This window comes from Engystomops pustulosus, chromosome 8 (genome assembly GCF_040894005.1).
Source record: "Engystomops pustulosus chromosome 8, aEngPut4.maternal, whole genome shotgun sequence".
Lineage (NCBI taxonomy): Eukaryota > Metazoa > Chordata > Amphibia > Anura > Leptodactylidae > Engystomops > Engystomops pustulosus.
In genome coordinates, this window is record NC_092418.1 from 48,997,160 (window position 1) to 49,015,531 (window position 18,372).

At 39.8% G+C, this 18,372-nt stretch overlaps 1 protein-coding gene and 1 long non-coding RNA gene across 2 annotated transcripts in view; both read left to right on the forward strand.

Annotated features, from left to right (window-relative positions):
• The window catches only part of VPS16 (VPS16 core subunit of CORVET and HOPS complexes), an 83,614-nt gene extending 75,155 nt beyond the window's left edge, over positions 1–8,459 (forward strand). Inside the window, exons 21-24 of the mRNA XM_072120876.1 lie at positions 517–686; positions 1,020–1,116; positions 5,489–5,592; positions 8,209–8,459. Of these exons, the coding sequence (XP_071976977.1) occupies positions 517–686; positions 1,020–1,116; positions 5,489–5,592; positions 8,209–8,353 (516 nt within the window). The 3' untranslated portion in view covers positions 8,354–8,459. The remainder of the gene's footprint in view (positions 1–516; positions 687–1,019; positions 1,117–5,488; positions 5,593–8,208) is intronic.
• Positions 5,599–8,044, forward strand: LOC140075253 (uncharacterized). The gene is made up of 2 exons (XR_011849375.1): positions 5,599–7,249; positions 7,358–8,044. It is a non-coding gene; the product is annotated as an uncharacterized lncRNA (long non-coding RNA).
• Positions 8,460–18,372: the final 9,913 nt, after the last annotated feature.

Below are 18,372 nucleotides of genomic sequence, written 5' to 3' on the forward strand. Positions count from 1 at the left end.
GGAACTAACACAATCCTTTTATGTTTTATACGTAATGTCAACTAGGTTTAAGATTTACGTAGAGAATGTGAATAAGGGAGGGTCTAGGTTAGACCACAGGTGTATGAATCACTGCCACTCCTTCACAATCTTTAGTCATGAGTAAGAGCACACTTCAGTGCTAGAAACGCGTTGATGATACCATATATAACTGTGTGCTGCTGTTTGGATGCCATGTAATTGACGAATAAAGGCGGTTTTATCCCTTACTGAAAGCTGGATCCATGGATTCTTTTTTAGTCAAGCAACCATGCCTCCTGCAGGCAGTCTGCTCTGCCCACTCCTTGAAACATTCACACCTTTAGGGCGCTTACATATTACAGAAGAAGGTACGGGCATTTGTGTAGTGACAGGTTAGCTTTAAATATCATTTTATTTTCTGTTGCCTTTCTGTGCATTGTTGCTTGCGGTTATTCTGTTTTTTGCTTTGATTTTTGGAAGGTTTAGTATGGATCTAATTCTTATTCCTATTTTTAGGCTACAGAGGATCAAATCAAATTAATAAGAATTCAACGTTCGCTACAGGAAAAAATGGATAAACCTTATGTAGACTATTCATTACATGACACCATCTATAATTTAATTCTTGATGGCCTGCAAAAAAAGGCAGAACAGCTTTATAAAGACTTTAAGATTCCAGATAAAAGGTAAAGGATGGTATGACTGAAAAATGCAAAATTATTAAATATTTTCTTTTCTGTTCCCACCTTAGAGTTTTATAAAGCCTTATCCAATCTTTGTAATAGGTAAATGTAACTCCTTCCTATGTCAGCACCATACTTTACTATCCTGGAATGCGGGTGACTAGAGCTCCTCTTCGCAACACTTCAGTTTTTGAATTGTTTGTTCCCCTGAAGTAACTGTAAGATGGTGCACTATTTTAAAAAATACTTACTATGTTGTCAGCATATAAAGATTTGCATTGAATAAAAAAAAATAGTTCTGCTAACCGTGGCTAATATTATTTTTTGTGTCGTCAGGTATTGGTGGCTCAAAATGTCTGCATTGGCAGAAAAAGAAGATTGGGAAGAGTTGGAGAATTTTTCGAAAAGTAAAAAATCTCCAATAGGATATCTGGTAATTTTTGTTCTTCTGATTTTAATAATTTTTTATTTATTGAGAGAATAGAAAGTCATATATTTAACCCCTTGATGCCAAAGCCACTTTTCACCTTCCTGACACGGCCCGTTTTTTCAAATCAGCCTTGTGTCACTAAAAGTGGTTATAACTTTACGCTTTAACATATCCAAGTGATTTTAAAATTGTTTTCTCATGCCACTTTGTACTTCATGTTAGTTACAAAATTTTGGTGGTATGTTTTGCATTTATTTATGAGAAAATCAGATATTTGGTGAAAATTTAAAAAAAAATTCAGAATTTTTGAAATTCAAAATGTTCTACTTTTCCCACACATAGTCAGAACAGCAAAAAATACTTTAAATAACCAACATTCACCGAATGTCTACTTTATGTCTCCATAGTTTTGTAGGACTTTATGGGGCTTTGAACTTTTGGTGCAATTTTTCACATTTTCATAAAAAACGCAAAATCATGCTTTTGAGGGACCTGCTCAGGTTTCAAGTACCCAATATACTCCTCATGTATAAGCTGAGTTTTTCAGCACAAAAAATGTGCTGAAAAAAAATAATCTCAACTTATACACGAGTCAATAAAAAAAATAAACTTACACACTGGCGCACCCCATGCTCAGCACGGCTCCTCTTCTGTCTTCTCCGCGTTGCTCCCGTTACCGCGGGTCCTCTTCTTTCTTCTGTCTGCTGTAACAGCTGGCAGAGTGCATGGCCGTGTCTCTGGCGGCTGTTACAGCAGACAGAAGAGGAGCAGCAGGAACCAGATCATCAAGGAGCTGCACGGAGCATCGAGGCCGCCCAAAGGTGAGTATGTAAGTTTATTTTCTTTATGTGCTGGGCAAACTGGGGGCTGCCTGGCTACTAAAGGGGGCTGGCTGGCAGGCTACTAAAGAGGGCTGGCTGGCAGGCTACTAAAGGGGGCTGGCAGGCTGGCTACTAAAGGGCGCTGGCTGACAGTATGCTACTGAAGGCTTGCTGGCTATATACTGGGAGGCTGTGACCAATGTATTTCCCACCCTCGGCTTATACCCAAGTCAATAGATTTTCCCAGTTTTTGGTGGGAAATTGGGGGCCCTCGGCTTATACTTGGGTCCACTTATACTTAAGTATATACGGTACCTTTGAGAGGCCTAAATAAAAGTAAGACCCCATAAATTACCCCATTATAGAAACTACATGCCTCAACGTGCATAAAACAACTTTTATGAAGTTTGTTAACCCTTAAGTTGTTTTACAGGTGTTAAAACAAAATCAAATGCAATTTTGAAATTAAAATTATTTTGGCTAAATGAATGTGTTTTTCATAAAATATACACACTCTCAGTGGATAAAATACCAAAACGCTCCACAAAGTTTGATACCCAATCTCTCCCGAGTATAACAATCCCCCATATGTGGTGGTAACCTGCTTTATGGGCACACGCCAGGGCATCGAAGGGAAGCTGCGCCATTCAGAGCAGATTATGCTTTGTCACTTCGTATACAATCTTCGGGGGTTTTTTTTGGCAATTTGGACATATAAGGGCTTTTTTTCACGACATGAGATGCACTTTACAAATACTTCATTTTAGTAAGCCATTAGCTTATTGATGATATTTTATTAACTCTTGAATGTATAATCTACGATTACGGTGATACCTCATTTATATTGTTTTTTATATATTTTTACAATTTTACTGAAGAAAAACTAATATAGAGAAAATCTCATTTATTTTCGTATCGTCATCTTTTCGGAGACATAACTTTAATATTTTGTGGTTGACAGCGATGAATATGGGCTTATTTTTTACTTATTGAGTTGTTGTCCTTTTCCGTGGTACTATTTTGGCTATTATTGACTATTATTATTTTTATCACTTTTTGAAACATCTTTGTGAAGGAATTATATGAAAAATTTACATTTTTGGTGAGTTTTTGGGGTTTTGTTTTTACTGCATTCACCGAGCGGGTCCAATATGTTTCTGAGTTATTGTACAGATTGTTACGGACGCTGCAATACCAAATATGTGGTGTTTTTTTTTGCTAGGAGGCAGGACCCCTGCAGGAGCGCAGGGGGTTAATCACTTGAAATGCCCCTTACACGTGTAAGGGGTTAACACCTGTGATTGGAGGAATCTCCAATAGCGGATGTTAGAGGCGAGTGTCAGTTATCGGAATACTCTAATTTCAAAATTGCATCCGATTTTGTTTTAACCCCTTCATAACAAACTTCATAACAGTTGTTTTACGCACGTTGAGGGGTGTAGTTTCTATGGGGAAATTTATGGGGTTTTACTTTTATTTAGGCCTCTCAAAGGTACTTGAAACTTGAGCAGGTCCCTCAAAAGCACAATTTTGTATTTTTTATAAAAATGTGAAAAAACGCACCTAAAGTTCAAAGCCCCATAACATCTTACAAAAATGAGAGTATGCATAAATAACCATGGAGAAAATAAAGTAAACATTCGGTGAATGTTAGTTATCTAGTTTTTTTGCTGTTATGACTATATGTGGAAAAAGTAGAACATTTTGAATTTTGAAAATTAAGAATTTTTCCCCATTTTCACCAAATATCTGATTTTCTCATAAATAAATGCAAAACATACTATCTACAGTTTTCAAGTAACATGAAGTTCAAAGTGTCAAAAGCTTGACGTAATAATAGTGCAAAATGCGGGAACACATCTTCCGCCATGCAGTTCTATTATGTCAAATGTCGGGAAGGGTTAACAGTTGTTAACCTTGTATGGAGAGGGCCTATGAACTCATCCCTCTCAATGGATGTCTGCTGTATTATACAGCAAGCACTGAAGGTTTATGCAGGCATGAGCTCTGCCATCTTGCCACCAATTGCCCCCCCCTCCCCCGTGTGGGCAAAGATGGGTTGCTACAAGTACTCCCACTGCTGCGATTGATTAGTGAAGCCGTATATATTAGCAATAAACAATTTCATTATTGTTCCGAAACCCAGGGGTTTACCTAAAAGATAAAATTAAATTTTAAAAAATTACATCTTAAACCAAAGTATATAAAAAGTTTTTTTAAGGTATTGAAATCTAACAAAAAATTTGGTATAGTTTTAAATCCGTCTCAACTGTTAATCAATAAAATTCTTTGAATGGAAAAAAAAAATCTGTCTCTAAGTATCTCTATGATTATATTGACCCATATAAGGGAGATGTGTCAAAACAATGCCCTTTAGAAAATGGTATTTCTTCTGACGCTAATAACTTTTTCATACTTTGGTGTACGAAGCTGTGAAATGAAATTGACTTTTTGCAAAATGATCTGACTGTTTCATTGCTACTATTTTGAGGACTGTGCGACCTTTTGATCACTTCGTATGACATTTGTTTTATGTGATGTAAAAGCAGTGTTTCAGACATTTGGGTGCGATACCTAACATGTTTGATTTTTAATGTAACATCAGTTCTAGGGAAAGGGGGGGTGATTTGAATTTTTATTTTTTTAAAATTTTTAATTTTTTTTTCCTTTTTTTTTTTTTATACCTTCTTTGGTACTTTAACCATAGATGGTCTAATTGTTTTTTTACCATATACTGAAATACTACTGTATTGCAGTATATGGCATTTTTTTATAGGATTCACTACAATAAACCACTGGCTAATTGTAACAAATCTTCAGAAGCCTTGCTGCCTATGGTCTAATGAAGACCCGAGGCTGTAATGGTAACAGTTTGCCACTCCCCGATAACGTCCCGGAGAGCGACGATCAGAACAAAGATGGCGGCGCTCAGCATCGTAAGTGTTAATACTCATGATCGGTGCTAGTACCGAACGCAGTATTAGCGCTTGGTGTTTTCTGCAATAGGCGGCAAACCCTACTTCTATGAAGAGGGCTCACCCTGTGAGCCCTCTTCATACAACCTCTTCGCTGTGCATGTATGGCACAGTGTGAAGGAGTTAAATTCATTTGGTTGTATGTGCATACTAGGGAGCAAGAGTGGGTTTTTAAAAAATTTTTACATTTTTCAGGCCCTTTAGGATGTCCGAATATAAGGGGTCTAATAGCTCATAGAATGTAGTGCAATACAATTGAATTCTATAGAATGTTCGAAACCTCAGTCATTTGATCCACCACATGAACCTCATGTGACCGCTGAGGTTACTTGTGAGCAGAATTTTAAATACAGTTATATCAGAAAACTGCTAGCTTTTCTGTATTATATGTGAAAAAAAATTGCTGTCATAATTTTCTGTTGATTTGTCATATTAAAAAGTTTAAAAACAACTTTGCCTAGTCATTGAGGCAAAAATAGAGCTAACTGTTAGGGATTAATACAAATTCAGGTATTAAGTAAAAATACAACCCCATTTGAAAAAAAAAAAAAAATGTCTTTTTTTTCCCCTTTTAAACAGCCATATGTTGAAATATGCATGAAACACCGAAACAAATTTGAAGCAAAAAAATACATTGCCCGTGTGAGCCCTGAACAGAGGGTAAAAGCTTTTCTTTTAATTGGGTAAGATTCTGTAAAATTTCTGTTTGTGTTTATTTTCTGTACATTAAAAAATACAAGGCAGGATAAACAACATGTAAAGAGCAGATAAACAATATGCAGCAAATGTACAAACCTGTAAAAGGCCAGCTGGCATTTTGTTATACCATGGCACAATGGTTGTCTTTCTAAGGAACATTTTAAAAGTAAGGACATATTCTACAGTAAAAGCCAGAAGTGGACAGGCACTATATCAAAAGACACACATGCTTGTTTTTCTCACTATTTGACATGAAATCAGAATAAATCTTTCCTGTTTTTAGGTCATTTAGGATTATCAAAATTATTTATTTGCCAAATGCCAGAATAATGAGAGAGAATATTTTGTTTTTGGAAGATGGGGGGGATGTATCAATCTTTCTATGCCAGTAATGTGTACCTAAAATGTTGTGTGCCACATTTACTGATTGTTTTAGACCATTTTTAGGCTCTTTTATGACTCCTCTATAAAAGGGGTGTGTCGTTTCTAAAGGGGTGTGGTCACAGAATATGAAATAGTTTAGAAAATGTTTAATATGAGAACAGTTATATAGCTGTTTAAAGTTGGCCACTGTAATGACATTTATAAACGTCCTTTATGGGCAGGGCATGTGCGTATAGGACATATGTAGCCGTATGGCAGTTGTTAAGGAGTTAATCTCGCACAGCAGAGAATAGTTCTAAGAGGTGCAGTAGTCCTAATGAATACTTCTGACTATATCAAGGAAGCAAACAGACAGCTGTCCAACCCCATTGCTTGTAGTAAACTTGAAAGTGACCCCACAGAGGCCTACAAGAATCAACTTATTGATATGACCTATAAGTTTTCCATTGATATGCAACACACGGTCTGGCCACCATGGATGAGGAATCTCTATACACTGAGATTACACAAAAAGATGGAATAACAGCATGTCGGGCACACATGGAGAAGCACAACTTACCAACAGAACTGGTCACAGAACTCATACAATTTGTGCTCACCCACAACTATTTCTCATTTGGAGAGGATCTGTAATTAGTGTATGGGAACATCAATGGGTTCAAGGTGTGCACCACAGTATGCCAATCTTTTTGGCTGAACTGGAAGGTGCTTACTTATCTACATGCACCACAAAACCCATGATTTACCTCCGTTATATTGATGACATTCTGATCTTCTGGACTGCAGGTGAGGAGGCCCTGCTTCAATTCCATTAGGGCTACAACAATTTTCACCCCACCATCAATCTGAAACTAAACTATTCAGACAAGGAGATACTTTCTGGATACCACAATACAAATTAAAGACAACTGCGTAACCACAACAATATTCCATAAACCAACAGACCGAACAGCCTACCTGAGAAATAATAGCTTCCACCTCAAACATACCAGACAGTCTATCATATACAGCTAGGCCATATGCTACACCCGTATCTGTTCAGACAAGAAAGACCTGGAGAAAAACACCTCCTGGAGCTCAGGTCTGAATTTCTCCAGTTGGGCTACAGAACGAAAGTGACTGACAACCAAATAAGAAAAGCAGCAGCTATCAATAGAGACTAAAATAAATATTCTGAGTCCCTCCTCTCCTGTCCTTCCGGCAACCACCTGAAACAACTAGTTGTCCGGAGTGCCCTGAGACCTCCATCAGAAAATGGTAAGTCACCCTGCCCTGCCTGTACCTCAATCACGGCAGGTACATAAGATCATGGGGTCGTTTTCCTGCAGGTCCTCTAATGTGGTCTACCTTATTATGTGTCAACAGTGTCCAACCACAGACTTTTATGTTGGGGAAACATGTCAGAGACCCCATCAGCGTATGAACTCGCACTGATCTGATATAAAAAAAGAAAGGAAAGATCTGCCAGTGGCTGCACATTTCTCCAGAGAGGACCACACTACGGGAGACTTGCAGATTACTATTTTAATGAGACATTTTAAGACACAGAAGGAAAGAATGGGAGTATAAATTAATGAGGAGATTCAACACCTTGCAAAGTGGTCTTAACATTCATGCCAGCTTCATGACCTGCTATCTCTGACCTAGAGGCCACAAGCAGATAATAGCCAGAGCTCTCTTGTCTCGCCTCACAGGTTTTTCAGTGTGTTTATTGCTGTCCTGTCGTAAATAAGATGTCCCTGTATATATCTGTTGTTTTAAAGTTTTTTTTTTTTTTTATATCCTTTGATAATCACTGCCTAGTGTGCATAAAATGCTGTGAATTTTCTGTTTCATGCATAACATCATGTCTGACAAAGAGAACTAGTATTCTCGAAAGCTCACCATCAAATATACTCAACCTCAAAAAGGTATCACCCAAATTCTTCACTCTTCTTATACTGATCTAAAGACAGACACATTAATACATCTCCCCCATTATTTTGTAATGACTCTTGTTAACTGATTTCATATGGTCAGTAACTAAATATGCCAAAAAAAAAAAAATGATAATGGACCTCATTTATCTAGTTGCTCATGCCAACCAGAGATCAGCTTTTATTTAATGAACTGCTTTGGAAAAATGAAGCTGAGCTCTGATTTCCATGAGCATTTAGAATAATTTGGTTCTCAACCAGAGTTGCTCTCTCCCCCAATAATTTTTCTTTTTTTTCCAGAGATCTAGACCAAGCTGCAGAGGCTGCGATTGAACATAAAAATGAAAACGAAATGAACATGGTCCTATCAAAATGTTCTGGAGTCACCGATGCGGCAGTAGCAGACAAAATTGAGCGTGCCAAGGTCCAGCTTCTAAAAAAATGATCCATACTATTTAAGAAAGAAGGCAGCCATCATGTGTTGTATTGGTGATGGACAGATAAAGGAAAAAAAAAATAGCCAAGATATAGAAACACTGATTTTTTTTTTTTTATGAATACATGAGAGAATTGTTTTGTTTATAACTGTAATATAATTGTTATATAGGTCTGCGTTTTCCACAATTTTACCATTTATTATTGGCTTCCTGTATCTTTAAACAAGCTGTAAATATTTGAGAATGAAAAAGTGAAAACAGTGTTGTCCTTCATTCTGATCTTACATTTCATGTGAAAAGATAATGGAGTATTAAACCCTGCGCAAGACTAAAATGAAACAAACAACTTTTGACTTTATTCCCCTCTGTGGGAAACCTAAAGTTGAAGCCTCCCTTCACATTTTACTACTGACACTTGTTACTTTAAGTGGATAATGGAATGGACATACCTAGCTTGTGTGTGTAAATATATATATATATATATATATATATAATCTCATTATCCCCTACGAGGGATATATACGTTATATACTTGAGTATAAGCCAAGGGTGTGAAATGCATTATTAGTGCATCACAGCCTCCCAGTATATAGCCAGCCCCCAATTTGCCCAGCACATTAAAAAAACTTACATACTCACCTTCGGGTGGTCCTCGATGCTCGGCTCTTCTTTTCTCTCTCTGCTGTAACAGAGCAGCAGAGGCACAGCTACACTTCAGCATCATAATGTACACCGGCAGGCAGAGGTAATACAGCAGAGAGAAGGGGAGCCACGCCGAGCATCTGGTGCACCGGAAGGGGAGTATGTTAGTTTCTTTTTTTTTTTTTATTGATTTGCTGCTGAAAAACTTGGCTGATATACAAGATAAGCCGTTCTGTGCCTGTATTTATACTATTTTGCATTCAGTTTCAACAGGTTTTATCAAACTGAATATAGACAACTTTTGGCCTCTCGGTTAAACATGTAGTCTAACCATGAGGTATTAAATGTTTATATATAAACAAGAAGGGACACAAAACAAAATATAGGCTAAGGTGACAATCAATAGTTGTTCACTAATAATAATTATTATATAGCGCCATCATATTCCGAAGCGCTTTACACATCTTAGGGGATATATACAAATACTACATTATAGAGTACAAATCTTCAAATAGAACAATCGGAGTGAGGGCCTTGCCCGCAAGAGCTTACATTCTATGGGGATGAGGGGTTGTCGCAAGGTATAAGCTTGTAGGGGAACATTTCTTTTTGCAGCCATTCTTTATAGGGGAAGGAAATAAAATAATTTAATAGATAAATTTGCTGCTGCTTGAACCAGCCATCAGTCAACTCATTTACAAATTCAAAGGTGAACGGGACTGCAGAGAAGCTTGGAGCTTGGTAGATTTCTGGTGTTTGCTGGATAACAGACGGGAAGAGGACATAGAATGGGTTAGTAAAGAGTTGAAATGTTATGCAGTTAGTGACTGTTATAGGCTTTCCTAAAGCGATGGATTTTAAGATCATGTTTGAAACTTTGGAGGTCGGGTTTCCACACAACTTGTGCAGCTCTGGAGAAGTCCTGGAGTCGTGTGTGAGAGTTTCGAATTAAGGAATCTAACATCGAATTAAGGAATCTAACATCACTGGCAGATCGAAGATCACAGGTAGGGCGATAGACTTAGAAGAGAGGGAGGTACAGTGCTATGCAGAGCTTTGGATGAGTGTTATTTAAAAATGTATTCGTTAGGAGACCCAAAATGGAGGCATCCGTGTATAGTTTGGTCTGAAAGACAAACGGATGAGTGGAAGACTGATTAGTAAGGAGTTACAGTAGTCTAGTAGAGAGTGAATCATCGCAACAATTAGCATTTTAGAGGTTTTGCTTGTAAGAAATGGGCGGATTCTGGAGATGTTACTGAGATGCATGCGGAAAGAGCAAGCAACATATTGAATATGCGGTGCAAAGGAGAAGTCTGAGTCCAGCAGAACCCAAAGAAAGTGGGCCTGCTGCCTCAGTGTTCTAGTGATCCCAAAGAGATGGAGAGGTCAGGGTTGGGTTAGTAGATGGTGGAACGACGAGAAGTTCACTCTTAGAAAGATTAAAGGAAAGTCCAATTGCAAATCCTCAATGAGCATGCTCTTCAGCTCAACCTATCAAGTGAAGTCTCAGCATAGCAGTGAGCAATAAAAACACAAATTTTAATAGATATGTGTGAAGGAAACTGTGACCTTTCGGACCCCTGAGGGTCACACAACTTCCCGAAATGGCACAACAATAAATCACAACCCTCCTTTAAGTATAAGCCCTGTCCGTAATGGGATTAAATAGGGTGAGGAACAAACCCGGTAGCATGTATTTAAGCAAGACTTGGACATGGGGATTCATGAATCGAGATAAAAGAGCAACGCAGGTGAAATTTTATATTTAATTGCCTTAAGGGCACACTAGACAATACAGTACACAGAGTACAAAATACAAGGTAGAACTACTAGTGTCAGAAGTTCTGTGAGTTGCTTTGTGTGTGGGCCTAATGGGGATGGATAGAACACACTTTAAGATCCTCCCTGCGCTTGGTGATGGTAAGATTTCCCCCAGGTGAAAGACAATGTGGCCTATTATATCAGGTGCAGACACACCTCTGTGCACCCAACAGGAGGTATTATGGGTCCCTCGTACCCGGTATTACATCCAGAACCCTGGAGAAATCATAGCTTCTTATACAATAACACACCCCGGTCGTGAGTGCAAAAAAAAATCAGTCTGCAACATGTATCAATTATAAATATGTCAATGATACTAGTAACGGGATAATAAAAAAACATACTGTATCATACAGCATTAAGACAATTTACACCAATGTCACACGCACCTGACCACCTAGAGATATATCACCTATAGAATTTATATAGAATTTTATAGTCTTACCAGTTCGTCGTGTAGTAGCGATGTTGCTAACAATCGCGCCAATGCTGTAGAATCCTTGGTAGATGGTACGTGATAGGCGAGGAGCTCAGGGGGTACGATGGATTCTTTGGAACATACCTGTATATTGCAGAGTGAGGTATAGAGGTATAAATAACACCTAGCATTTACCCAAGCACCCAAGTTGAAAGCTCCCGCCCTTACAAGGACAGTACCACACAATATATGCCCTGCACTAAACACCCCACATCTCCCCTCCCTGACGCGTTTCTTCCTTAGGTGGAGTAATCAGAGGGAAAGCGGTGGAAATTTATTAAGACTTAGCGGCTCCTTTTATATATAAAGAACCCCTGACAGGTTGGACTGAGTGCAATATCGCCCACCGGGTATCCGATGCGGTCCTATAGAGATATGGGCCACATACACTTCTCTGGATGAATACAAATAAAAAGATCACAGGGGAACATTCTTCCTAACTGGACCCTCTGCTCTATTATTATATATATTACATATAGAGTAAATGGATACACTATACCAGTGATGGCAAACCTTTTAGAGACCGAGTGCCCAAACTACAACAAAGACCCGCTTATTTATCGCAAAGTGCCAACACAGAAATTTAATTTGTGATTTATACTCCCTTCTCTGTCACAGTTTTCATTGATACCAGCACCCTGAGGAAACCAATAAAGCAGAAAATTGTCCCAGGTACAGCTGTCACTTTAAAATAGCTCTGTGCACAGCAAGTCCTGGGCTGTCTGGGACTGCAGGAAGATACCTGGAGTCCTCTCTGGTGATGGCCTGCGTGCCCACAGAAAGGGCTCTGAGTGCCACCTTTGGCACCAGTGCCATAGGTAAGCCATCACTGCACTATACACTGATAGCAGTCACTGATATTCTGTGGTGAGATGTCAGTGTGTACAGAGGCCATTTGTCCATTAACATAGCAAAAGGCTTTGAACAGGAGAAAGGCACCATGACTCAGGAGTGAGATTCTCTACCTACACACATTGGGGTCTATCTTAAAGTGATCTTAAGGTGGAGTTATAAGGGGTATTTGGGCTGGTAAAACCAGAAATCTCTCTTTGTTTACTGACCCTGCCTGGACGACCAGCACTTAACATAAGGGTTACACCAGGTTATATAGTGTGTGTGCTTTCTGTGTATGTATATAACTTTATAAGAGTAATTCTAAGGCTACATTCACACTAACGTATGGGGGACGTATATACGGCCGACGTATATACGGCCGATATACGTCCCCCATAGGCAGCAATGGGCGCACGGCACCGTACCGTTCCGTACCCGGGAAAAAGATAGGACCTGTCCTATCTTTTCCCGTAATACGGCGCCGTGCGCCATAGGTTGCTATGGAGAGAGGCGGGGGTGAGCTGCACTCACCTCCTCCTCCTCTCCCCGTGCACTGCCGTTGCCCGCTACGGTACGGTACGGGCGGGCAACGGCAGTGTGAATATAGCCTAAGATAGTACTTATTATAATATAGTAGACTTTATAAGTGTACCTATAGATATTCCAGGTGTTATGTGTTTTACCATTTATACATAACTAAGTTTCTGCAGTGAGTGTGTATATATTAGTGTAACTACATGTACAACATGTAGCCGTATCCCATTACACGTGGATCTGTAACCGGCACATGTATTGGAGGAGTAGATATATAGATGCTATTGTGCATGAGTCTCTATATGTACATGTATATGGTCAGGTACTGGATGTGACTCCTGCTTCAGGGTATATCCAGGAGCTGCTCTAGTGTTAGAATATATTGTATATACATGCACATTACTGGGAGTCTAGGAGGTTGCAGGAAAGGAGGTTTGTGTGTAGTTGTGTTCTCTATGTATTTTGTATTGTATTTTATGTAGTTACTTTGCCACATGTATGTTGTTAGTAAAGTCTTTTTATATACAAGTATCTGCAAGGGTTGTATGTTACTCTTGTGATGTATAAAGGATTGGGATGGGTGTTTATGGTAAATAGCACAGACTAAGGGGCTGGATAGAACTACTGAAACCTATTGTAACTGAGTAAAAACCAAATCCCCTGCAGCAGTAATGGCAGCTCGGTACGGTCAGTAGCTGCACGCTGCATTGTAACACCGGTGACCCTTCTGGTCACGTGATGCAGATCATGTGATCATATAGGGGGAGGTGAATAGTCACGAGTTGTCATGGTTACATGACGCTAACTGGGATGATAGCAGCGGCTCACAGCTACTGGTTATGATGGGCTTATAATGACTGGTATTACAAAACAACAAATGTAAAAACAAAATGGAAAAGCAAAATTATGAAGCACAGTGGTTAAACCACTGCAAGTTAATTATGGAGTGGCCGCTAGACCCCTTCTATGCGCCCACGGAGCTAGATGTGGAAGTGGTTATGGCCAGGGGAGTGATGCCACAGTTATTTATTATGCAGCTATTAATCCTTAGTCAGTAGATTGACACATTCGGAAGGCATTGTAGGGGTATAGTGTGCATGTAGGAACAAAATGTATAGAGGTGGGATATTTGTGCAGCAGCTAGGGTATACAAAAAGTTTTTTTTACAGAAAACCTGTATATTGCAACTGTTCATTTAATCCTCCAGTATCACAGTCCCCAAACTGTAAATCCATTTAGCCTCAGCCTGCAGAATCCTTTTGTTCCAGTCTCCACCTCTCTCGGGATACAATATTTGATCAATCCTGACAAACCGTAATTGTTTAGGGTCACCCCCACGTGCTTGGTGAATATGCTTGCCACCGGTGTACCCCTTGCATGCTGCATGTCGCCTAAGAGGTCCCCAGTTCTCCTCCAGTTTTCCTGATGTATTTGAGCCCACAACTACAAGTCGCCTTGTAGATGACTCCCACTGACTATTAATGAAGTCTCGAATCACAAATGTTTTCCTAGTCACTACACTGTAGAAAGATTTAGTGGTCTAAAAGTGGGCTCTTGAAAGTGATCAAGTGTGTAGGACTCACCATTTCTCTGATGTCATCGTCCATCATCAAAATGGGCCAGTGAAGTTGCAGTATTTCTCTTGCTTTTTCAGCCCCGTTATCAAATGTAGTGACAAGTCTGGATAACTGTTTATCGGCATTCTTATTCTTAGTTGTGCTTTCAAAAAGCTCAGTTTGGTCAAAACGTCAGGGGTGTTGAAAAGCTGCCGGAGAACCTTATCTGGGTACCCCCTTTCTGTAAAAAGGCGCAAATTATCAGCTAAATTTTTTAACTCTGTTGTTACTACAGTTTCTCCTCATGCGTAAGTATTGCCCATTAGGGATACCCTTGCGATGAGGGAGCGGATGATGGCTCTCCCACCTGAGGAGAGAATTTGTCGCTGTGGGTTTACGGAAGATGTTTTTCTACAGGGAGTATCCTTGTGAGAGTTTCAAAAGGACATCCAGAAAGGGCAGCTTGTCTGGGTCAGTCTCATAAGTGAACCATAACCCAATTCGATCATTAAAGCTCTCAACAAAGGTCACAAAACTGCCCTTATCCCCTCACCAAAGAGCAAAGACATCATAAACATAACGAAGAAACACCTCTGCCCTTTCAATCCCTGGATAGGGGTTATCAGCAAACAAGACCGTATTCTCCCACCAGCCCAGTAACAAATTGGCACATGTGTGAGCACTCGGGCTCCCGAAACCTCTATCGTGTGATATTCCAAATGCAGTGAAAATGGTGAAAAAATGCATTAGCGCCGTTTTCTTGTGGGCTTTTACTGTGTGGCCCAAATGACATGTCTACCTTATTCTTTGGGTAGGTGCGTTCACGGGGATAACAAATTTTTATAATGTTTTCATACATTTACAAAAATTAAAACCTCCTCCATAATTTTTTTTTTATTTTGCCTTCTTCTGGCGCTAATAACTTTTTCCTACTTTGGTGTACGCAGCTGAGGGTGGTGTCATTTTTTGCAACTTTCGATGACGTTTTCAATGCCATCATTGAACTGTGCGACCGTGTGATCACTTTTTATTGAATAATTTATATTATTCAAAATGGCAAAAAAAGTGCAATTTTCCATTACAGGGTTAAAAATATAGTGAAAAAACTTTATTATATTTTGATAGATCCAGGATTTTTAGACGTGGCAATACATAATGTATTTATGATTTTTACTGTATATTTATATGACTTGTAGGCAAAGGGGGGGGGGATGAATTTTTATGTTTTATTATAATTTTTTTTTTACTTTTTCTTTTTTCACACTTTTTCAGAATCCCCTAGGGCAGCGATGGCGAACCTTTTACAGACCAAGTGCCCAATACAAAAAACCCACTTATATTTCACAAAGTGCCAACATGGTATTTTAAGCAGTAACTTACTGCTCCCTGTTCTTCCACATCTTTCAATCGTATCAGTCCCTGAGGCCACCAATACAGTTGAAAGAAGGAGGGCAAATTCAGACTATCATTGTAGCTTCTCTCCAGGGTTTGTAGAAGAAGAATGGTTGGTCCAGCAGGATGACTTTCAAAGATAATGCAGCCCTGTCCACACCTACTCACTTTTCCCACCATTCCAAACAGCCAATGAAGTGTTGCTTTAAAATAGCGCTAAAAGCAGCATCTCTTAAGTCGCCTGGGACTGCAGGAAGATTTGTTGGATTTGTTCCTGTCTGGTGACCTCTGTCTGTTCTGTGATGGCCTGAGTGCCACCTCTGGCACCCGTGCCGTAGGTTCGCCACCACTGCCCTAGGGTGCTTTAACCCTAGGTTGTCTGATCTACCATACACTGTCATACTACAGTATGGCAGTATATGAGGATTTTACTCCTCATTCATTACAATGTGCAATTAATTGGGTAAAACGAGACAGCCTCGGGTATTTGGAATACTTCGGCAAAATGGTGACACACACTGGCTATGGAGAGGGCTCAGCCTGTGACGTCGTACTATTACTGTGTCATTAAGGGGTTAGGGAGATCAGTGGTATCCCTAATGTATGTAGGGTGGGAAAATCCGGTCTAAGGACCTTATCAACATAAATACCCCTGACGCTATTGGTCAACCCTTCAGTAGGTTTAGCCCTTTATGCACTTTAGGCAAGGCGTAGAAACTGCTGGATATGGGGAACTTAGGAAGCATAAACTCAAATTCAGTCTCGGTTATCAGTTCATCTTTTTAAGCTGTCAAGAGAATCTGTTTAGGTTCAGATAGGAATCACTTGATGGGATCCCTATCCATGACATCATAGCACAGTCTGTTGTTCAGTAAGCCCAAGCACATCTTATACTGGGGGCATCGCGCAATACAACATTACCCCTTTTATCTGATGGTTTATTAATGATACATTTTTTATTATCCCGTTATTAGTACCATTGACATATTCCTAGCTGTTACATGTTGCAGACTTATTTTCTGCACTCGCTGCCCGGGTGTGTTATTGTTTATTTTGAAATCAACCAGTGAAAACAAATAAAGGCTACAAATATCAAGTTCTGATTAGCAGCACGGAGTGTTGGGACAAGATGTTCGGCACTCCGGGCTGCTAATTGTGCATGCCCTCGCCACCTCTCGCTCTCATGCTGGGAGCGTGGGAGAGTGAGGTGACCTCACTCGAGAGGCGTGAATTCATGCTGGGAGAGGGAGGTGCGGGGTGTTGCATAATGAGTAGTCCGAAGTGCTCTGTTCTGCTAATTATTGATCCCGGGTTGTCAAGACTAGCAATTGACAATGCTGGGATCAAGAAGAGGAGCGGAGGTGAGTATTTTTTGCCTTTTTTTTTGTTATTTTCACTGGTTGATTTCCTTTAAGTTTCAAGAAGAGAGAGGACATGATGGACAGCAGAGAGACAATCATTTAGTGTTCTGAAGTAAGGCAGGGGTGATGTTACATGCAGAAAAAGCACATTTTATTTCAATTAAGCCAAAATTAAATGAATCATAAATACACTCTATACATTGTTAATGTGGTAAATGAGTATTCTAGCTGAAAATGTCTGTTTTTTAAATGCAATATCTACATAGGTGTATGTAGGCCCATTTCCAACAACCACCACTCCAGTGGGTTAATTAGGGCACATTTACAAAGGGCTTTGCAATGCATTTTTTTCGAACTGTGCCCCATCTTCAATAGTAAAATGGCTTGCACAGGTATTTAAGTACTGGGTGCGCTGAGATTGTGTCACACGCGAACATTTTTGAGGTACAGCTGTGCTGGCTTCCGTGCAACAGAATTTAGGGGGCATGCCGTCGGACAATCTGACTGATTTGGTGAATCGCGGCACAGTGCAATATAGTGGGACAATGCACCTTCAGTGGACTAAGTAGCGGGTAAGTAAATGTGCACCGTTGTGTTTTACTAACTGTGTAAGAAGGCTAATGGATGTTTAGAAAACCCTTGTCAAAGTAAGCCAGTACAGCTGAAAACAGTTTAGCTGATTAGAGAAGCTATAAAATTGACCTTCCTTTGAGCTGGTTGAGAATCTGGAGCATCTCATTTGTTTGTTCTATGAAACTCTCACAATAGCCAGAAAAGAACTTTCATGTGAAACTCGACAGTCTATTCCTGTTCTTAGAAATGAAGGCCATTCCATGCAACAAATTGCCAAGAAACTGAAGATTTCCTATAACATTGTGTACTACTCCATTCAGAGTAGAACACAAACAGGATCTAACCAGAGAAGAAAGAGAAGTGGGAGGCCCGCTGCACAAGCAAGCAACAAGGCAATGACATTAGAGTCTCTAGTTTGAGAAACAGACCCCCACACAGGTCCTCAACTGGCAGTTTAATTAAATCATTGAAGCTCACCCGACATAAATTAACATTTTAAATTGCAGGTCCTTCTGCCTGTAGCTTCTTAACCCCTAACCGACTTGTGGCGTAGTATTACGTCACATGAAGGGTGGGGGTACATGGAGAGGGCTCACGGTTTTTGCTGCATATTGCAATAAAGACTTACTGGTAACACCTGCTAGCACCGATTGCAGTTGCTCTCCTGCCGATCACCGCCTGCGAAGCTGCCGGCGGCTTCAAAAAAATCTCGGCGCATGGGCTATCAGCAAATTGTAATGAATGCGGAGGAAAATCCCCATATACTCCCATACTGTAGTATGGCAGTATATGATAGGATCAATCAGACAACCTAGGATTGAAGTACCCTAGGG